This window comes from Coregonus clupeaformis, chromosome 31, assembly GCF_020615455.1.
Source record: "Coregonus clupeaformis isolate EN_2021a chromosome 31, ASM2061545v1, whole genome shotgun sequence".
NCBI classification, from domain to species: Eukaryota; Metazoa; Chordata; class Actinopteri; order Salmoniformes; family Salmonidae; genus Coregonus; species Coregonus clupeaformis.
Genome location: NC_059222.1, coordinates 924878 through 948467, shown reverse-complemented (window position 1 = coordinate 948467; position 23590 = coordinate 924878). Strand labels below are relative to the sequence as shown.

The following is a 23590-nucleotide window of genomic DNA, read 5'->3' as shown; positions in this document are numbered from 1 at the left end:
TTTAGGCTTGCCATTACAAAGTGGTTGAATACTTATTGACTCAAGACATTTCAGCTTTTTATTTTTATTTTGAATTAATTTGTACAAATAAAAAAATATAGTTCCACTTTCACATTATGGGGTATTGTGTGTAGGCCAGTGACAAAAAATCTTGATTTAATCCATTTTAAATTCAGGCTGTAACACAACAAAATGTGGAAAAAGTCAAGGGGTGTGAATACTTTTAGAAGGCACTGTATAATAGTGTGTGTAGACAGTAGTGACAGTATATGAATAGAAAAAGGTGTGTACAGAAGTAGTTATATAGGATGAGCCATGACTAGAATACAGTAGATACATAATGTGACACATAAACAGACTAATTTTCTGCTCTCTCTCTCTGTGTGTGTGTGTGTGTGTGATTGTGTGTGTGTGTGTGTGTGTGTGTGTGTGTGTGTGTGTGTGTGTGTGTGTGTGTGTGTGTGTGTGTGTGTGTGTGTGTGTGTGTGTGCGAGTGTGTGTGTGTGTGCGTGTGTGTGCGTGTGTGTGTGTGTGTGTGTGTGTGTGCGTGTGTCCCAACTCTCTTGCTGAGCTCTCTAATGCAATGATTGGAGCAGAGACTTTAAACAATGAACTGTGTTTGAGCAGTTTATCTTACAGAGCTATAACATTTTCTGCCCTAATTTAACACTTAAACTGCCAGGCCTCGCCACCCTCCTAACTACGCCAATGAGCAGCCATTTTGACAGTCTAATAAATACGTTTAAGTTGTACATTTAAGTTGTGTTATGAAGGTATTGGCTTATATTAGAATACGAAAATAAATGCATTTCAAAGAACAATATCAAGTTTGTAAGTGCTCACGTAAGTGCTCACGTGTGGAGCGCAAAGGAAAAGTGATATTTTGAAATATAGCTAATGTCTTCAATTTTGATAGTTATTGGCAAAGGTATGTTTTTTTGGAATCTGCTCTTTATGATACTAAATACAAATCAAAACGTCTTACCTGCATGTGACTCTGTAGGAAGATTTGAAAAAGTCACTTTTTGGCGCTCCGGAAATAAAATACATGTCCTCGTAAAACTGCTTATAACACAACTTCTGATTGTGATATTGAAATTCTAACAGCATAGATGTGTTAAATAGACTTATTTAGGAAAAGTCAAGGACGGAGGGGGGCATGACTATTAATTTCAGCTGCTAGTGTTTATGTGTGTGTGTGTGTGTTATGTGTGTGTGTGTTTATAATATGTGTGTGCTCAGATGACTAGTAAGTAGAAATTAAACAGAATTTTTGGAGTACAGAAGTATCACATGATAAAATGACAACAATGTGACATTTAATGGAGTGGCTAGGCATCTGTCGCGCGTCACTACTTCACAGGAGAACCATTTGAACGTAAACTTAATCTTTTTGGCAGAAATGCCTTCTGGAACATGTGAACTTTCATGTGCCTTAATAACAAACTTGTCTGCCATCTGTAAATACGAATAAAATTGTTAAATTACGAGCCTAGTTGGTTTAGCCACAGAAAAAGATAGCTACCTTCCCACTAGCCATGATTGGTTGAGATAATGAGTGGGCTGGACATGCCGAGAGATTGAGTTTTGAAATCAGTGGAATTAGAGTATGATAGCTAAGGAGATGGAGAAAACACCTGTCTCTGGATTACATCTTCAAACTAAGGGCAACCGTGACAGAGAGGGAGAAGAGTCCATCCATGTATACGGGTAAGATAGTCTAGCTAGCTACATTTCCTGATATTACACGTTTCTATTTTTCTCTGAAAGTCGTTTTCATTTCAAATTTAAGTGTACTGTTAGCTAGCTAGCTAACGTTAGCTGGCTGCCTCGCTAGCTAATGTTACGTGCATGATCTGTATAGTAATATTATTTGTATCTCAGAGCCATTTGCTTTGCTAGTTATAGCCTGATATTAGCTACCTGCAGATTCATGCAGGGTAGTAACGTCATGAGTTGGGATTATGGTTAATTGTTTAGCTAGCTAGTTAGCTTAACAAAAGACTCCACTATGCAAGTAACCATTTCAATAGAATGTTCATGATGTCAATGCGACAACTGTTGATAGACGTAGCTGGTAAATTCGCTCTGGCTATCTACTCCGATTTCAGAGCACTCTCGTCTGAGTGTGCCAGAGCACAGAATAACTGACGAATGTACAAACGCTCACACCCGTTGAATATGGCCGGTGTCAGTAAACGTTGGCAGAAAAAGCGTAATTAAATTGTTGCCAGCAGCACAGTTGCAGTCACCAACGCCCTGGATAACATAAAAACAGCCTAACCAGCTCTGCTCAGTGCGGATGTTTCCTGTAATCCATGGCTTCTGGTTGGGGTATGTACTTACGGTCACTGTGGGGACAGCGCCGGAGAAGATGGCTGCTGTTTTACAGCCCTCTAACCAATTGTACTATTATGTGTGTTTTTCCGCGTTATTTGTAATTTATTTTGTACATAATGTTTCTGCCATCGTCTCTTATAACCAAAAAGAGCTTCTGGATATCAGGACAGCGATTACTCACCTCGTATTGGACGAATATTTTTTCTTCAACGAGGCGGCCGCGAAGGATATCATACAGACACCGACAAGGCCCAAATCCCCGTCATTCGCGTGAGGAAGAGACGGAGATATCGTGGACGTAGATCGGGGTGCCTTGTAAGGATCCGACGGCGAGCGAGTAAACTGCCTCTTCCATCAATCCTATTAGCCAACGTTCAATCATTTGAAAATAAATTGGATGACCTAAGATTACGGTTATCCTACCAACGGGACATTAAAAACTGTAATATCTTATGTTTCACCGAGTCGTGGCTGAACGACGACATGGATATCATACAGCTAGCGGGCTATACGCTACATCGGCAGGATAGAACGGCTGACTCCGGTAAGACAAGGGGTGGCTGTCTGTGTATATTTGTAAACAACAGCTGGTGCACAAAATCAAATAGTAAGGACGTCTCTAGGTTTTGCTCGCCTGAGGTAGAGTATCTTATGATAAGCTGTAGACAACACTATTTACCAAGAGAGTTTTCATCTATATTTTTCATAGCTGTCTATTTACCACCACAAACCAATGCTGGCATTAAGATTGCACTGAATGAGTTGTACAAGGCCATAAATCAACAGGAAAACGCTCATCCAGATGCAGCGCTCCTAGTGGCCGGGGACTTTAATGCAGGGAAACTTAAATCCGTTCTACCTAATTTCTACCAGCATGTTAAATGTGCAACCAGAGGAAAAAAAACTTTAGACCACCTTTACTCCACACACAGAGACGCATACAAAGCTCTCCCTCGCCCTCCATTTGGCAAATCTGACCATAACTCTATCCTCCTGATTCCTGCTTATAAGCAAAAACGAAAGCAGGAAGCACCAGTGACTCGGTTAATAAAAAAGTGGTCAGATGACGCAGATGCTAAGCTACAGGACTGTTTTGCTAGCACAGACTGGAACATGTTCTGGGATTCTTCAGACAGCATTGAGGAGTACACCACATCAGTCACTAGCTTCATCAATAAGTGCATCGATGATGTCGTCCCCACAGTGACCGTACGTACATACCCCAACCAGAAGCCATGGATTACAGGAAACATCCGCACTGAGCTAAAGGGTAGAGCTGCCGCTTTCAAGGAACGGGACTCTAACCCGGACGCTTATAAGAAATCCCGCTATGACCTCCGATGAACCATCAAACAGGCAAAGAGTCAATACAGGACTAAGATTGAATCGTACTACACTGGCTCTGACGCTCGTCGGATGTGGCAGGGCTTGAAAACTATTACAGACTACAAAGGGAAGCACAGCCGCAAGCTGCCCAGTGACACAAGCCTACCAGACGAGCTAAACCACTTCTATGCTCGCTTCGAGGCAAGCAACACTGAAGCATGCATGAGAGCACCAGCTGTTCCGGATGACTATGTGATCACGCTCTCCGTAGCCAATGTGAGTAAGACTTTTAAGCAGGTCAACATTCACAAGGCCGCAGGGCCAGATGGATTACCAGGACGTGTACTCCGAGCATGTGCTGACCAACTGGCAAGTGTCTTCACTGACATTTTCAACATGTCCCTGACTGAGTCTGTAATACCAACATGTTTCAAGCAGACCACCATAGTCCCCGTGCCCAAGGACTCTAAGATAACCTGCCTAAATGACTACCGACCCGTAGCACTGACATCTGTAGCCATGAAGTGCTTTGAAAGGCTGGTCATGGCTCACATCAACAGCATTATCCCAGAAACCCTAGACCCACTCCAATTTGCATACCGCCCCAACAGATCCACAGATGATGCAATCTCTATTGCACTCCACACTGCTCTTTCCCACCTGGACAAGAGGAACACCTACGTGAGAATGCTATTCATTGACTACAGCTCAGCATTCAACACCATAGTGCCCTCTAAGCTCATCACTAAACTAAGGATCCTGGGACTAAACACCTCCCTCTGCAACTGGATCCTGGACTTCCTGACGGGCCGCCCCCAGGTGGTAAGGGTAGGTAACAACACATCTGCCACACTGATCCTCAACACGGGGGCCCCTCAGGGGTGCGTGCTCAGTCCCCTCCTGTACTCTCTGTTCACCCATGACTGCATGGCCAGGCACGACTCCAACACCATCATTAAGTTTGCCGACGACACAACAGTGGTAGGCCTGATCACCGACAACGATGAGACAGCCTATAGGGAGGAGGTCAGAGATCTGGCCGTGTGGTGCCAGGACAACAACCTCTCCCTCAACGTGACCAAGACAAAGGAGATGATTGTGGACTACAGGAAAAAAAAGAGGACTGTGCACGCCCCATTCTCATCGACGGGGCTGTAGTGGAACAGGTTGAGAGCTTCAAGTTCCTTGGTGTCCACATCACCAACGAACTATCATGGTCCAAACACACCAAGACAGTCGTGAAGAGGGCACGACAAAGCCTATTCCCCCTCAGGAGACTGAAAAGATTTGGCATGGGTCCTCAGATCCTCAAAAAATTCTACAGCTGCACCATCGAGAGCATCCTGACTGGTTGCATCACCGCCTGGTATGGCAACTGCTTGGCCTCCGACCGCAAGGCACTACAGAGGGTAGTGCGTACGGCCCAGTACATCACTGGGGCCAAGCTTCCTGCCATCCAGGACCTCTATACCATGCAGTGTCAGAGGAAGGCCCTCAAAATTGTCAAAGACTCCAGCCACCCTAGTCATAGACTGTTCTCTCTGCTACCGCACGGCAAGCGGTACCGGAGTGCCAAGTCTAGGTCCAAAAGACTTCTCAACAGCTTCTACCCCCAAGCCATAAGACTCCTGAACAGCTAATCATGGCTACCCGGACTATTTGCACTGCCCCCCCACCCCATCCTTTTTACGCTGCTGCTACTCTGTTAATTATTTATGCATAGTCACTTTAACTCTACCCACATGTACATATTACCTCAACTACCTCAACTAGCCGGTGCCCCCGCACATTGACTCTGCAACGGTACCCCCCTGTATATATAGCCTCCCTACTGTTACTTTATTTTACTTCTGCTCTTTTTTTTCTCAACACTTTTTTAGTTGTTGTTTTATTTTAACTTTTTTTTTGTTAAAAATAAATGCACTGTTGGTTAAGGGCTGTAAGTAAGCATTTCACTGTAATGTCTGCACCTGTTGTATTCGGCGCATGTGACCAATAAAATTTGATTTGATTTGATTTGCTAAGGCGAGTAAAATGAAAGTAGCTAGCAAGCTAGCCAACATTAGCCAGATAGCTTGGGTGCTTGACTGCTGTTGTTAGGACAGATCTCTCGGATCAACCCTACTCCTCGGCCAGAGCGTCTAGTGTGCGCTCTGAACGCTCCGAGAGCGAAACGCTCTTAAATGACAAACGGGCAATCTGACAACGCTCTGAGTTTACGGGCGGCGCTATAGCTTAAGAGGGAGTGAACGATGCTGAATGGGTGTAGACAAAGAAGAGCTCTCCAGTGGGTGTACCAAAACATTCAAAGGCCATTTTCTCAAAAGTGAGGTTACAAGGTTATCAACTTTCAAAGCAGAATTACTTTCCCATTGTTCCTAAACTGTAGTGTATGATATACAATTTTCTAGCTCTGAGTCTCTACTTTTATCCAATGTAAAAAACATCATTTCAAATGTTGCTACATAAGACCGAATCAAGCCGGTCGGTCACATATGTGATTCCTATCAAGGCCCTTCATGTGGAATAGAGGCCTTCTAAATGTTTTTATCGGTCAAAGCTACCAGCTGCTGGAAAGCTAACTGTTGTATTTTTGTGTGTCGCTTTCTCACCCGTAAATGGGGACGATTTAAAGTGTAGCTGTATCCCATCAGTGGCAGTGTTTATACGGCCTGAGGTGGAAGCAGTGGAAATGTGCATACATCCATGCACACACTCATGAAGAAGTTTCAATTTCACACACACACGGCGCACAAAGAAGAATGAACATTGAGAGAGAATTGACATTGACTAAGGAAAATAAGAAAAATAAGTTTAAAAAAAAAGGTTGGACTGGAATTTACCAAAATAATGATTAAAGGTTACATATGTTAAATGTTCAAGTTTGAAAGCATGGGGAAATGTACAGTGGAAGATATTATTAAAAAGGGTTTTATGTATTGCAGTAAAAGGGTTAACAATGTGTGATTAAAGTAATGCAGTAAAATGGTTAACAATGTTATAATGTTATTTGCATTAAAGTATGATGCATATAGACTATGTTTGTTAAGCCTATAGGAACAAGGCCGTACAGCCTGTAGAAGGTTGATAATGAAAGGTTATAATGCTGAAATGTTGTAATGATGGGATGTTTAACTTGTTGGATATCTAAGAGGTAATGGGAGTAATAAGTTAGGTTAGAGGGGGATTGTAATGGAGCTAAGTGGGGAATGGTAATGTTAAAAGATTTATGTTTTAATAAAGTACATTAAGAATGCAAGCCTGCATTGGAAGTTCCCTGGTCAGAGCGGCAAGGAGGAGACATCCTGTCAAGGCGGGCATCCTGTGTAAGCGAGGAAAGGAGCGATGTCCGCATTAGGTGTTCACCACTGAATGCGTCATCGGAGCAGGTGTCAGTCACGATGAGTTAGCAGAAAGAAGAATGGAGGGTATAAAAGAGCTATGATTTTTGGGAGAGGAGCACTCTCCTTGAGATTTGCTAGAAGAACCTGTTGACTGCTGGAAGAAGATTTTTGCTGTAGCTTTTTTAGCTTAAAATATATTTAGATTTATATTATACTTACATTTAGATTTAGATTATACTCAGTTAAAGTAAAATTCTAGGAGGAATCCTTAAGGTTACCACATTGGTAGAGGTTTGGTAATGTAGTTGTTAGAGTTTTAGACGCCATCTGAGGGACTGATCATCCTGAGGGGGGAGCCAAAAAATGTGTTATTAAATATTGTGCTTCTCATAAAATTGTAATAGACAAAAAAATATTTTATTGGCGCAGCCCAACGGGGGTTTAGTTAAGGGCGCTGAAGGTGCTCTATCAATTTAATTTACTGTCAATTTTTGCTTATCATTTGATTTGTGATATTGATTTGTGATTGATTGATTTGTGATTTTTTATGCCTGTTTCTGTAATTTTGAATAAACTTGCTTTATTGTTCTGAAACCCTGTGTCATCAAAGAGTCATACAAGTGCATGTCGTTTTACTCTAGGTTTCCGGAATAGACTTGATTGATTGAGGATTTTTATAGCATTGGGTTAGTTATTCTATCGGGTACCCGAGTGGCTGGTATGAAGGAACCTGACCTGGGACCCAACTATAGGTACTGAGTGCCTTGGTAGGAGTCGTAGGAGGGGAGATTCTGGGCTAAGTCAACCCGGGAAGGAGCCTCTCATAGTGTTCTAAGGTTGAAGCTCTGGCCTGGACGATTCTGAAGAGGCGCCGGGTTGCAGGGTGACGGAGCATAGGCACTCGACTTCGGGGATAGCCCACTCTACTGTAAGGCCCTTACTGTTGAGTTTGAGGGACAGTCCCTAGCTGTATACTAGCTCAGTGGTAAGGCAGAGCGGCATCTATCAGATCTGTAGAGATTAGGGGCAAGAGATAACGGAACTGCCATTGGATAGACAGTGCCTAGTTGAGTCAGTTAATCCTGCAGGGGTGGTATTTTAGCTTTGACATTGATAGAATACGTTTATTTATTTAATTTGATTTAACCTTTATTTTGACAGGGAGTCATGCTTAGAGGCCAATATCTATTTTACAGATGAGCCCTATATACACATCAATACACACTGTACACATCACTATATACATCAATATTCACATCAATACACGAACACAAAACACAATCATAGAAAACAAACACATTCTTCAGTAAAAAGGTCCTCAATCAGCCTTTTGAATTGCCATAGAGGCACCAATTCATCCAATTTCAGAGAACCTTGGAGATTATTCCACAAGTAAGTTGCAAAAATCTAAAAGCAGATTTATCTAACTCAGTGTTAGCCATCCCTGAGACCGGGTCTGGTATCTCGTACGTGTAAGTTAACAATGAAGTAAGGTATGGTGGTAGTTTATGCAGGAGGGCTATTCACTGATAGCTGGGGGAAAACAACATCAGTGCTTTGGATTAGCCTTGGGTTGAGTTCAGTAGGTAGAAAACCGAGTTAAACAGAAAGGTCCAATCTAAACTTGTCCAAAAAGAGCATATAAATGTAGCAATGGAATTTTGTTTTTCCATTGCAAAACGTTTTGGTACAGTGTGCCCTACTGAACATGACTCTGATGTATGAGTATACTCACAGGTGTGAGGTCAGTAATGTTGCACTGCAGTAGACTGGTGTCCTCTACTAGCGTCTCACCCAACAGAGGAATGAGGGAAGGGGAACTGCTCCACCTCACTGTGGAGCACACACGCACACGGATTCACACACGCACGTGAATGCGAATGCACATACGCACACACACAGTTACATTAGTGCAGGTATGGGCAACTGGTGGCCCATGGGCCACTTGGATCAATTCCCCCCACCCCACCACAAAAAACTAAACTTACTGTTGCGAGGTAGAGTAGTAGAATAAACAAGGTGCAATTTCGAAATTTGGTTCTGTATCAACAGTTTTATCTTGTTATGTCAGTCACTGATAGTCACTCAATTAGACCATATCAGCAAAAAAATATTAGATTGGTAAATTAGTCTAACGGCCAGCTATCTAAACCTGTAGTAATCAAAGTCGAATTAGAGCCCGGGGAGCCCCGATTGATTTTCTTAGTCAGTTTCATTCAGATATCATATTAAAAACTGCAAACATTTCTCTCCACCCTATGGCAAAATGTGTCAAATTGCAGAACATTTGGTGTAAAACTGCAAATTTTCCTCTCCGCCCCATGGCAACAATTATATAATTTTTTGCCCATAGATAATACATGAGCTGGTGGGTTTTAAAGGATGCTGCCATATGCATGAAAGCATAAACTTAGAGCAAAACTGACAGCACCATCTGCCAAACAATGTTGATGTCAAAGAATGGCCCTGCTCGGCACTTTGCTGCCTCTTTCGAGCACGCCGCACTGTCATCAGTGCTAATACTAAATATTCATAATTAGTTGACCTCAAAGTGTTTAGAATGCACTGATGCAGACACGTCTTGGCCTTCTGAATGGCATATGCAGATGTCAGGTGAGCAGCAACTGCGGCCCCTCATGACGAGTTCAGATTTGATGTGGCCCCCACCGCCATCAAAGTTGCCCATCCCTGCATTAGTGCATATCGTACCTACTTTCCTCCCAATCTCTATAAAATAATAAACATGACTTAATGTCTTATTAGTAAGCATTGTAATAAGCATGTAACAGTTGCTGACCCTTGTACTTGGTGACCAATGCAGAGTTGACACTGAGAGGCTCCTGGAAGTCCACCCTCAGACAGGAGCTGCTACTGACAGACAAACGGACAAAGCTGGGAGCATCCGGAGGGCCTGCGGACAGACAGACAGACATCTTTATATTATGTGCTATTGTTTACTTTTTAAGGCTTCAACAATGTTATTCATGCCATCACAGTCAGTCAGTGCTGTCAAAAAGTGTTAATAATTTCATAATATATCACATACCCAGCACTCCCTGGAAAACAGTGAAAAGTTTTGCTGTGCGGACTATCGTGGTTAAATCAAGATAAACTAAATTGATATCCCACATTCATAATTATTCATCAGTCTACTTACAGTAAAACAGTTACATACAGTGTTCAATAACTCAGACGTATTTTTCTTTATTCATAATCATAACATGCATCTTACACTATCTGAATAATTTCACTACTGTACTACAAAAGCCATCCGGTCATAAAAGCACGGAGTATGTAGAGTAATGATTGATTCGGGTGTAAGGGGGCTGCCGGTCTACCTACTACCACGCATGTCATGAAATGCCTATAAAACGTTAAAGAGAGAACACAGACGCGCTACACACACTGTGATGAGGTGGTGATGAAGGAGTCAGGTGCAGGAGGGTAAATCACAGAATAACAGGCTTTAATCTGCAAAATACAGGTTTACGCAGAAATGCGTCAAACACACTCCAGGGCACTAAACAGGCGCGCTGGAAAATACAAGGCATACGGGAAAAATACTCCCGTCGATACACAATACACGTGCTCCACCGAGCATCACTAACCTCCACAAATAAACAACCACCCACAAGGACAAAGGGGCAGAGGGAACACTTATACACGGACTAATTAGGGGAATAGAACCAGGTGTGTGTGATTGACAAGACAATTGTGATGATGATTGGGGCGGCAGTGGTTAGTACTCCGGTGACGACGAACGCCGAAGCCTGCCCGAACAAGGAGGGCAGGCAGCCTCGGCGGAAGTGGTGACACACACTCATATGCGAGCACACACACAAACATATGACTACACACTCATACACACACGCATGTGTACACTTGCATGTATGTACTGTATACATACACCAGTGGCGGTCGGTGCCGTTTAAGATGAGGGAGGACGATTATTTTCATGAGCATGGCCTTATTTCTATTGCAGCATATTGGATGACTGTCATTCATATTCCATTCACCCAGTTCAAAGTAACATCGATAGGTTGAGCCTTCTACATGATACTCAAATTTTCCCTATACCCATCATGAGGTTTCTACAACCTAGCCTATGAATTAAAGTTTCCAACTTGGTGCACACAGGTCGAGAGACAAAGGTGACAGACAGCAACACAGGACAGACAGTGACACATTCAATAAAATCTTGCACACTCTGGCCTGCATCTAGCTGATCTAGGATGTAATCATTAGTCCAACAGTTGAAAATAAGAGTTTCCATTGGACAAATTCAGGCATGTTTATCCCTGTTGCGTTCTGTTTGCTTCCGTTTAAGAAACATTTTTCAACAGAATTGGATGCACCCCTGATCACACGTAAACACAGTTCACTTTCATAGCAGCCACGTTGTATTCCTTCTCACATCTATGCACTCTCCTCCTCTCACCTTTTGCCTTCACTTGTGGACTTCAATGAACAACACATCAGCTGTATGTGACCAAAAAAACGTTCCAAGCCAAACCATATCATAACCGCTACACATAACCTACATCGTTGTCACCATATTAGCTAAAGTAACATCATAGTCAACATAGCTAATAAAACGAACGCGTTAGTAAACCCACTACAATAATGCAGTACAGTGTACAGTCAGTAAGCTGTTTAGCACTTACACCAGCGGGCTCCGGTGGCAATAAATGAGTAAAACCAAAAGCTTACCTTGACTTGGAAGAGTTCCAGTGTTGTGTCAGATAGTCATAGCCAGCTAGCTAACGTAGCATGCCTCTGTTTGAGCCGGGTGTTTGAGTAGGCTAAACTAGCTAGCTGCATTTGCTAGCTAAGTATGTGAAAGTTAAAATAAATGATGAAATATCTCTCTCTTTATCCCTCTCTTTCTCTCTCTCTTGCTTCTCCTTCATCTTTGAAGAAATTAATTTGTTCAAAACTGTACAACCATGGTCTTTCTCTCTTTTTGAGTCAACTACTCACCACATTGTATGCACTGCAGTGCTAGCTAGCTGTAGCTTATGCTTTCAGTACTAGATTAATTCTCTGATCCTTTGATTGGGTGGACAACATGTCAGTTCATGCTGCAAGAGCTCTGATAGGTTGGAGGACGTCTTCCGGAAGTTGTCATAATTACTGTGTAAGTCTATGGAAGGGGTAGAACCATGAGCCTCCTAGGTTTTGTATTGAAGTCAATGTACCCAGAGGAGGACGGAAGCTAGCTGTCCTCCGGTTACACCATGGTGATACCCTACAGAGTGCTGTTGAGGCTATTGTAGACCTTCATTGCAACACAGTACATTTTAATCAATTATTTGGTGACGTGAATATATTGATAGTATAGTTTTATCTAAAAAGGATCACTTTTTAAATGTTTCACTATTCTTATTTTTATGAAATTCACTGAGGAGGATGGTCAATCCCTGCCTCCACTGAGGAGCCTCAACTGATATATACACACACATACGCACAAACACACACGCATGCGCATACACACTACACACACACACACATACAATACAGTACCAGTCAAAAGTTTGGACACATCTACTCATTCAAGGGTTTTTCTTTATTTTTACTATTTTCTACATTGTAGAATAATAGTGAAGACATCAAAACTGTGAAATAACACATATGGAATCATGTAGTAACGAAATAAGTTTTAAACATTAAAATAATATTTTGTATTTGAGATTCTTCAAAGTAGCCACCGTTTGCCTTGATGACAGCTTTGCACACTCTTAGCATTCTCTCAACCAGCTTCACCTGGAATGCTTTTCCAACAGTCTTGAAGGAGTTCCCACATATGCTTAACACTTGTGGGCTGCTTTCCCTTCACTCTGCCGTCCGACTCATCCCAAACCATCTCAATTTGGTTGAGGTCGGGTAATTGTGGAGGCCAGGTCATCTGATGCAGCACTCCATCACTCTCCTTCTTGGTAAAATAGCCCTTACACAGCCTGGAGGAGTGTTGGGTCATTGTCCTGTTGAAAAACAAATGATAGTCCCACTAAGCCCAAACCAGATGGGATGGCGACTCGCTGCAGAATGCTGTGGTAGCCATGCTGGTTAAGTGTGCCTTGAATTCTAAATAAATCACAGACAGTGTCAACAGCAAAGCACCCCCACACCATAACACCTCCTCCTCCATGCTTTACGGTAGGAACTACACAAGCAGAGATCATTCGTTCACCCACACCGCGTCTCACAAAGACCAAAAATCTCAAATTCGGACCAAAGGACATATTTCCACCGGTCTATTGTCCATTGCTCGTGTTCCAAGCAGGTCTCTTCTTCTTATTGGTGTCCTTTAGTAGTGGTTTCTTTGCAGCAATTCGACCATGAATGCCTGATTCACACAGTCCCCTCTGAACAGTTGATGTTGAGATGTGTCTGTGACTTGAACTCTGTGAAGCATTTATTTGGGCTGCAATTTCTGAGGCTGGTAACTCTAATGAACTTATCCTCTGCAGCAGAGGTAACTCTGGGTCTTCCTTTCCTGTGGTGGTCCTCATGAGAGCCAGTTTCATCATAGCGCTTGATGGTTTTTGAGACTGCACTTGAAGAAACTTTAAAAGTTCTTGAAATTGTCCATATAGACTGACCTTCATGTCTTAAAGTAATGATGGACTGTCATTTCTCTTAGCTTATTTGAGCTGTTCTTGCCATAATATGGACTTGGTATTTTACCAAATAGGGCTATCTTCTGTATACCCTCCCATACCTTGTCACAACACAACTGATTGGCTCAAACACATTAAGAAGGAAATAAATTCCACAAATTAAATTTTAAGAAGGCACACCTGTTAATTGAAATGCTTTCCAGATGACTACCTCATGAAGCTGGTTGAGAGAATGCCAAGAGTGTGCAAAGCTGTCATCAAGGCAAAGGGTGGCTATTTGAAGAACCTCAAATATAAAATATACTTTGATTTGTTTAACACTTTTCTGGTTAATACCTGATTCCATATGTGTTATTTCATAGTTTTGATGTCTTCACTATTATACTACAGTGTAAAAAATAGTAAAAAGAAAAAACCCTTGAATGAGTAGGTGTGTCCAAACTTTTGACTGGTAGTGTACACACACACACACACACACACACACACACACACACACACACACAGCTCTGTCCCAGCCGTAACAACATGGAACCCATTAACAGCTCAGCCCAGACAGAATGCCACCCAAAAAATAACAGAACATTTTAAATCAAGGTAATGCTGGAAAGATCTGGGCAGCAACTGTACTTCAAGTGGAGCTGAGCACATGATCTCTGGCTCAAAAATGTATAATGTCACACACACACACACATACACAGCATATTTTACAATTAAGTGGCACAAGGTAGTGCCCCTGTGCGTGTATTATGTGTGTTTTGGCTTGTGTTTGGGTCTGCATGTTTGTGTGTGTGTTTGTGTGTGTGTGTCTACTGACTGGCATGCTCAAAGCCCGTCTGCATGCGTTTGAAGAGCCGGTGCCTCCACTCCCAGGCCTTGAGTTGCATCTCATGGTCCGTTGCCTCCCGCTCCCTGGGGCCCTCACTCCACATCTGGGCCTGCAGGTCCCCCACGCGCTCCTCTGCCTCAAGGACCAATGTGGCCAGGTGCACAGCACGGCCCTCCAGGCTCACGACTGCAGGGCACAACAACACACAGTTGTAATTTATATTAACACTAGAATCGCTGAGGCGATCAACACATTACATTATCAGCCATGCGCTTCGTGCAGATATCCTTTTTTTCATTTCTTCAACATATTGCTCTTCCCTCAGAGAATGAGAAACAATAATTCTAAGAAAACCTCCTATTTTCCCGTAATCCACTGGTATAACCCTCTAGCCTTTTCAATGTCTTTGTTTGTCAGAGGCACTAATGCAAATTCCTAATTAAAGCCCATTTAACTGCGCAGTCACTCTTTAAGGGTGACATAATTGAGAGTTAAAATGTCAGAGAAAAGTGTGGCCGGGCGGGGTTTGGTTCCTCTGTTGAGCAGGGATTTCAATGGGACACACACTATGATGGGGAAACAGTTTGTCAGTGCTGTAAGGTTCTGAGGTATAACTAAGTTATTCTAGATCTGACTCAGTATCTGTCTCAGCCTGACTCAGTATCTATCTCAGCCTGACTCAATATCTATCTCAGCCTGACTCAGTATCTATCTCAGCCTGACTCAGTATCTATCTCAGCCTGACTCAGTATCTATCTCAGCCTGACTCAGTACCTATCTCAGCCTGACTCAGTATCTATCTCAGTCTCCCTGACTCAAAGTGGATTTCAGTATGTCACTGTGTCTCACTTTGGCTTAAGTGTGTCTTCATGCATGAGGTGGTGAGGGTAGGCCACAACACATCCGCCACACTGACCCTCAACACGGGGGCCCCTCAGGGACACATGCTTAGTCCCCTCCTGTCCTGCCCGCGCATGACTCCAACACCGTCATTAAGTTTGCTGACGACACGACCGTGGTAGGCCTGATCACCGACGACGATGAGACAGCCTATAGTGAGGAGGTCAGGGAATTGGCAGTGTGGTGCCAGGACAACAACCTCTCCCTCACACCGACGGGGCTATAGTGGAGCGGGTTGAGAGCTTCAAGTTCCTAGGTGTCCACATCACTAGTTTCAAGTTTTAATGTCACCTGCACAAGTACAGTGAAATGCCTTTCTTTCAAGCTCTAAACCCAACAATGCAGTAATCAATATCAATGTAGTACTAAAAATAACATAGTAAGATAAATAAAAATAAGAAGAACACGAGAAAGTAAGTATATACAGGGTCACTTCCCATTTGCGACCAAGCTTTAACTTCCTGACTGATGTCTTGAGATGTTGCTTCAATATATCCACATAATTTTCCTTCCTTATGATGCCATCTATTTTGTGAAGTGCACCAGTCCCTCCTGCAGCAAAGCACCTCCACAGCATGATGCTGCCACCCCCGTGCTTCACGGTTGGGATGGTGTTCTTCGGCTTGCAAGTAACCCCCTTTTTCCTCCAAACATAACGATGGTCATTATGGTCAAACAGTTCTATTTTTGTTTCATCAGACCAGAGGACATTTCTCCAAAATTACGATCTTTGTCCCAATGTGCAGTTGCAAACCGTAGTCTGGCTTTTTTATGGCGGTTTTGGAGATACAGTGGGGAAAAAAAGTATTTAGTCAGCCACCAATTGTGCAAGTTCTCCCACTTAAAAAGATGAGAGAGGCCTGTAATTTTCATCGTAGGTACACGTCAACTATGACAGACAAATTGAGGAAAAAAAATCCAGAAAATCCCATTGTAGGATTTTTTATGAATTTATTTGCAAATTATGGTGGAAAATAAGTATTTGGTCACCTACAAACAAGCAAGATTTCTGGCTCTCACAGACCTGTAACTTCTTCTTTAAGAGGCTCCTCTGTCCTCCACTCGTTACCTGTATTAATGGCACCTGTTTGAACTTGTTATCAGTATAAAATACACCTGTCCACAACCTCAAACAGTCACACTCCAAACTTCACAATGGCCAAGACCAAAGAGCTGTCAAAGGACACCAAAAACAAAATTGTAGACCTGCACCAGGCTGGGAAGACTGAATCTGCAATAGGTAAGCAGCTTGGTTTGAAGAAATCAACTGTGGGAGCAATTATTAGGAAATGGAAGACATACAAGACCACTGATAATCTCCCTCGATCTGGGCCTCCACGCAAGATCTCACCCCATGGGGTCAAAATGATCACAAGAACGGTGAGCAAAAATCCCAGAACCACACGGGGGGACCTAGTGAATGACCTGCAGAGAGCTGGGACCAAAGTAACAAAGCCAACCATCAGTAACACACTACGCCGCCAGGGACTCAAATCCTGCAGTGCGAGACGTGTCCCCCCTGCTTAAGCCAGTACATGTCCAGGCCCGTCTGAAGTGCATTTGGATGATCCAGAAGAGGATTGGGAGAATGTCATATGGTCAGATGAAACCAAAATATAACTTTTTGGTAAAAACTCAACTCGTCATGTTTGGAGGACAAAGAATGCTGAGTTGCATCCAAAGAACACCATACCTACTGTGAAGCATGGGGTTGGAAACATCATGCTTTGGGGCTGTTTTTCTGCAAAGGGACCAGGGACGACTGATCCGTGTAAAGGAAAGAATGAATGGGGCCATGTATCGTGAGATTTTGAGTGAAACCCTCCTTCCATCAGCAAGGGCATTGAAGATGAAACGTGGCTGGGTCTTTCAGCATGACAATGATCCCAAACACACCGCCCGGGCAACGAAGGAGTGGCTTCGTAAGAAGCATTTCACGGTCCTGGAGTGGCCTAGCCAGTCTCCAGATCTCAACCCCATAGAAAATCTTTGGAGGGAGTTGAAAGTCTGTGTTGCCCAGCGACAGCCCCAAAACATCACTGCTCTAGAGGAGATCTGCATGGAGGAATGGGCCAAAATACCAGCAACAGTGTGTGAAAACCTTGTGAAGACTTACAGAAAACGTTTGACCTGTGTCATTGCCAACAAAGGGTATATAACAAAGTATTGAGAAACTTTTGTTATTGACCAAATACTTATTTTCCACCATCATATGCCAATAAATTCATTAAAAATCCTACAATGTGATTTTCTGGAAAAAAAATTCTCATTTTGTCTGTCATAGTTGACGTGTACCTATGATGAAAATTACAGGCCTCTCTCATCTTTTTAAGTGGGAGAACTTGCACAATTGGTGGCTGACTAAATACTTTTTTTCCCCACTGTATGGCTTCTTCCTTGCTGAGCGGCCTTTCAGGTTATGTCGATATAGGACTCGTTTTACTGTGGATATAGATACTTTTTTACCTGTTTCCTCCAGCATCTTCACATGGTCCTTTGCTGTTGTTCTGGGATTGATTTGCACTTTTCGCACCAAAGTACGTTCATCTCTAGGAGACAGAACGCTCCTCCTTCCTGAGCGGTATGACAGCTGCGTGGTCCCATGGTGTTTATACTGCGTACTATTTTTTGTACAGATGAACGTGGTACCTTCAGACGTTTGGAAATTGCTCCCAAGGATGAACCAGACTTGTGGAGGTCTCCAAATCTTTTTCTGAGGTCTTGGCTGATTTCTTTTCATTTTCCCATTATGTCAAGCAAAGAGTTTGAAGGTAGGCCTTGAAATACATCCACAGGTACACCTCCAAATGACTCAAATGATGTCAATTAGCCTATCAGAAGCTTCTAAATCCATAAAATCATTTTCTGGAATTTTCCAAGCTGTTTAAAGGCACAGTCAACTTAGTGTATGTAAACTTCTGACCCACTGGAATTGTGATACAGTGAATTATAAGTGAAATAATCTGTCTGTAAATAATTGTTGGAAAAATTACTTGTGTCATGCATAAAGTAGATGTCCTAACTGACTTGCCAAAACTATAGTTTGTTAACAAGAAATTTGTGGAGTGGTTTAAAAATGAATTTTAATGACTCCAACCTAAGTGTATGTAAACTTCCGACTTCAACTGTAGGTTCCCAATCTCCCAACTTCATAACTAGCTATCAAGAAGCCATTTCAGGTTATCAATAAGTTAGAGTAGCTAGCTTGTCTAACTATCTTCGCTGGCATGCCTGCTGGCAAGGTTGATAGACTCTAGAAAAGCAAACAATAGCTAAATGACCTGAATAAGACTCACATTTACCCAGATTTTAGCAGCGATGCAGAGGATAATATTTTGTTTCTTAAAGAAAAATAACCACCAGTCGAGGATACAGACAGCTCAAGAGGTCTGCTTAGATATGCAGAAAAATTGACATATTTTTTTTACATAGAATTAAGCAAAATTATTATGGCTCTAGGTTGCAGGAAAAAGCTGTTTCAGGTGTTTGAAATATGCAAAATTCTCCAACTTCCAGAGAACCACCCCACAGCCACCCTCATGTACTTTGTGTCCCCTCAGATTTTGGGGGTGCATGACGCCCCTGTGCATGTCTCAGTATGTGTCATTGTTATTTCTCTTTCTTGTACCAGCCACACAGGACCACTATGAGTCTATGCCTGTCTATATCTGTCTCCCTATATCTCTGTTTGTCTCTGTACAGTATGTCGCTCTGACGTCTCGTTTCCTGTCTGTCTCAGGGAGCCGCAGACAGACTCTGTGAAGTCTCCTACAGCAGAATCAATGGCTTCCTTTCAAAGCCCAACGAAAGCCCTGCATTGTCTTTGATCTCAATTCTCCTCAGATGGAGTTTGATTACAATGCTCTTATAAAAATGCTGACTCTGTATCCTGGCTAGGGCTAACGGGAGAGCCCTTTATTTCTCTCCCCCTCTCCCTCTCCCTCTCTTTCTATCCCTCTCTTTTTTCTTCATGTGTTATTTGGGCTCCGGAGAGCAATCAAAGAGCGAACTTCAGTAAACACCACTTTCCCTCAAGTGTTTTCAATTTGGTGATACCTTTATAAAATGTCTGGATAGGTTCTGGAAAGGGAGTGCAAACACAAATAGTCTGGGAGAGCTCGGTGAGGCCTAATCATTAGCAGAGAGTGAGACGGCGGAGGCTGCTAGATCACAGGCGGCAGAACAGCCTTATGAAGATGACTAATATCGCATCAAGATGACAAACAACACCCCCTTAGCGCCATTGTGTTTTTCACCTCTCTCTCTCTGCCAACTTTGACATACTCTGCAGTTTGTCAAACTAGTTTGGGAACGTGCTGTTGTTTGGTGCATCGTGAGAGGTTGGTTGTTCTGCTGGTTGTGGTTGCTGTGGCAGCTGCTCTGGTTGCCATGGAAGTGGGTACAGTTGCCGTGACGATGGCCATACTTACCAGAGTTAGGATGAAGTCACTTTAGACACTGATCTAAAGTCAGTTTTGTGGGCCTCCCGAGTGGCGCAGCAGTCTAAGACACTGCATCAGTTTGCTAGAGGCCTCACTACAAACCCGGGTTTGATCCCGGGCTGTATCACAACCGGCCGTGATTGGGAGTCCCATAGGGCAGCGCACAATTGGCCCTGCATCGTCCGGGTTAGGGGAGGGTTGGTGCGGCTGGCTTCCGGGTTAAGCAGGTGGGTGTTAAGAAGTGTGGTTTGGCGGGTCATATTTCGGGGGACGCATGACTCAACCTTCACCTCTCGAGCCCATTGGGGAGTTGAAGTGATGAGACAAGATCGAAATTGGGGAGAAAAAGGGTAAAATACAAAAAACAAATATATATGTATATATATATATATATATAAAGTCAGTTTTGCATTCTAAGGGTTAAGATTTGGGGAGGGTAAGCTGATCCTAAATCAGTACCAAAAGGGCACCTTCTACTCATACTGTGGTTTATGATGGAACATGCTACATATTTTCTTCAATAAACAACTGTTATGATCCTATAAGCTAAGGAGCGGGCGTGCAAGTGGGCACACAGGAAAGCAGGCGAACAGACAGTCAGTCAGCCAGAACAAATACAGACAGCCAGACAGAAAGACAGACAGATAACCAGCCAGACAGCCAGTCAGCCAGCCAATCAGCCAGCCAGAACAGGTACCCACAGTGGGGGCTCTCCTTGGCTCCTGCGTGGAGCAGCAGCCTGGCCATGGGTATGTTGTTGGTCATGATGGCCATGTCCAGGGGCAGCAGGCCCTCACTGTTTGGGGTGTTGAGGTCCAGCTCCTCCAGACTGTACTGGGACAGGAGTAACTGCACAAGGTCCATCTCCTGATGCTCCACTGCCTCGAACAGCACCTCGTTGCTCTGGAACTAACACACATAAACACATGTTAAATGCTAATTAGCATTTGCACAATGACTGGAAGTCTATGGTAACTGCTAGCATGCTAGTATATACCATAGACTTCCAGTCATTGTGCTAACGCTAGTTAGCATTGGCTCACAAAACTAACTCTAACTTCTATCATACTGGATGCAGAGATAAAAAAATGGTATACAGGTAAAAGTCAGTAAATTAGAATATTTTGAAAAACTTGATTTATTTCAGTAATTGCATTCAAAAGGTGTAACTTGTACATTATATTTATTCATTGCACACAGACTGATGCATTCAAATGTTTATTTCATTTAATTTTGATGATTTGAAGTGGCAACAAATGAAAATCCAAAATTCCGTGTGTCACAAAATTAGAATATTACTTAAGGCTAATACAAAAAAGGGATTTTTTAGAAATGTTGGCCAACTGAAAAGTATGAAAATGAAAAATATGAGCATGTACAATACTCAATACTTGGTTGGAGCTCCTTTTGCCTCAATTACTGCATTAATGCGGCGTGGCATGGAGTCGATGAGTTTCTGGCACTGCTCAGGTGTTATGAGAGCCCAGGTTGCTCTGATAGTGGCCTTCAACTCTTCTGCGTTGTTGGGTCTGGCATTCTGCATCTTCCTTTTTCACAATACCCCACAGATTTTCTATGGGGCTAAGGTCAGGGAGTTGGCTGGCCAATTTAGAACAGAAATACCATGGTCCGTAAACCAGGCACGGGTAGATTTTGCGCTGTGTGCAGGCGCCAAGTCCTGTTGGAACCTGAAATCTCCATCTCCATAGAGCAGGTCAGCAGCAGGAAGCATGAAGTGCTCTAAAACTTGCTGGTAGACGGCTGCGTTGACCCTGGATCTCAGGAAACAGAGTGGACCGACACCAGCAGATGACATGGCACCCCAAACCATCACTGATGGTGGAAACTTTACACTAGACTTCAGGCAACGTGGATCCTGTGCCTCTCCTGTCTTCCTCCAGACTCTGGGACCTCGATTTCCAAAGGAAATGCAAAATTTGCTTTCGTCAGAAAACATGACTTTAGACCACTCAGCAGCAGTCCAGCTCTTTTTTTCCTTAGCTCAGGTGAGACGCTTTGCGCTGTTTCTTGGTCAACAGTGGCTTGACACGAGGTATGCGGCAGTTGAAACCCATGTCTTTCAAGCGTCTCTTGGTGGTGGATCTTGAAGCCCTGACTCCAGCAGCTGTCCACTCCTTGTGAATCTCCCCCACATTTTTGAATGGGTTTTTTTTCACAATCTTGACTAGGGCGCGGTGATCCCTATCGCTTGTACACTTTTTCTGACCACAGTTTTTCCTTCCCTTTGCCTCTCTATTAATGTGTTTGGACACAGAGCTCTGAGAACAGCCAGCCTCTTCTGCAATAACCTTTTGTGTCTTTCCCTCCTTGTGCAATGTGTCGATGGTCGCCTTTTGGACAGCTGTCAAATCTGAAGTCTTCCCCATGTTTGTGTAGGCTTCAGAACTGGACTGAGAGACCATTTAAAGCCCTTTGCAGGTGTTTTGAGTTAATCAGCTGATTAGTTTGTGGCACCAGGTGTCTTCAAAATGTAACCCTTACACAATATTCTAATTTTGTGACACACGGAATTTTGGATTTTCATTTGTTGCCACTTCAAATCATCAAAATTAAATGAAATAAACATTTGAATGCATCAGTCTGTGTGCAATGAATAAATATAATGTACAAGTTACACCTTTTGAATGCAATTACTGAAATAAATCAAGTTTTTCAAAATATTCTAATTTACTGACTTTTACCTGTACATGAATTCATCTGACTTTGGTGTTAGGGGCTTGTGTTGAGCCAGTGTTGTGTCTGCGTTGAGCCAGTATTGTGTCTGTGTTGAGTCTGTGTTGTGTCAGTGTTGAGCCTGTGTTATGTCTTTGTTTAGTCTGTGGTGTGTCTGTGTTGAGCCTGTGTCTCGCTTGTATCTCACCTGTGTTGAGCCTGTGTTTAAACCTGTATTGACTCTGTGTTGAGCCTGTGTCCCTCACCATGGCGGACTTGCGGAGGCGCTCCTTGTCGCCCTGTCCCGACACCTCACTGTCCTCCAGGCCAGGCAGGTTGCCCACACGGAACTTCCCCGACAAGTTCCTGTAGAGGCGGCGGGCGGTGCTCGGGGATGACAGGCTGGTGGACTTTTTCCGGGTGGGAAAATAGTGAGGCTCTCGCATCTCTCGCTGGGTCATCTTGGCTGAATCAGCCCTGTGGGGAGAAAGGGGTGCATGGATGCATGGGAGGGCGAATGTGGGTTTTGGTGAGTATTAGTATCATCATTATATCGGTCATAGTATGGTATTTTAGCAGACACCTTTATCCAAAGTGACTCAGAGTTTATTTAGGCAACTATAGTATATTCAGTATTTGGGGACCATGAGGGAATCAAACCCATAAGCCTGGTGTTGCTAGGACTTACCCACTGAGCCATTGGAACCACAGGGGGAATCGGGTGAGTATTTGTTGTACTTCTGGTATTTTTGAATCACTAGCACTGTGGTTACCAACACTTTTGAAGAATGCACCAAACATTACCTACAGTATGTTTGGTGGGCCACATATTTGAAGCTTCTGCCTGTTATAAGAAACAGTACCTTGCTTGTTAACATCTTTAGAATGTCTTGTTTAGAATGTCCTTAACATGGAGGGTCTGACGAAGACTAAGAAAATACAGCCAAAACACATTAGATCCTACACCAGCTACTGAATGAATGCACTATTTTGGAAGTGACTTGCCTCTTTTTTAAGGGTCATGTGTTATGAGGTAGGGCCCAGAGTTTTTCCTAGCCATATGACCTGACAAGGGAAAACTCTGGGCCCTAATAATGGACAATAAGGTTTTAACTTGGA

At 43.2% G+C, this 23590-nt stretch overlaps 1 protein-coding gene across 1 annotated transcript in view; it reads right to left on the bottom strand.

Annotated features, from left to right (window-relative positions):
- Positions 1–23030, bottom strand: part of LOC121546976 (ankyrin repeat and fibronectin type-III domain-containing protein 1) — a 64135-nt gene extending 41105 nt beyond the window's left edge. Inside the window, exons 1-5 of the mRNA XM_045209684.1 lie at positions 22738–23030; positions 20500–20707; positions 14445–14642; positions 9808–9921; positions 8746–8843 (exon numbers count right to left, since the gene is read on the bottom strand). Of these exons, the coding sequence (XP_045065619.1) occupies positions 8746–8843; positions 9808–9921; positions 14445–14642; positions 20500–20707; positions 22738–22932 (813 nt within the window). The 5' untranslated portion in view covers positions 22933–23030. The remainder of the gene's footprint in view (positions 1–8745; positions 8844–9807; positions 9922–14444; positions 14643–20499; positions 20708–22737) is intronic.
- Positions 23031–23590: the final 560 nt, after the last annotated feature.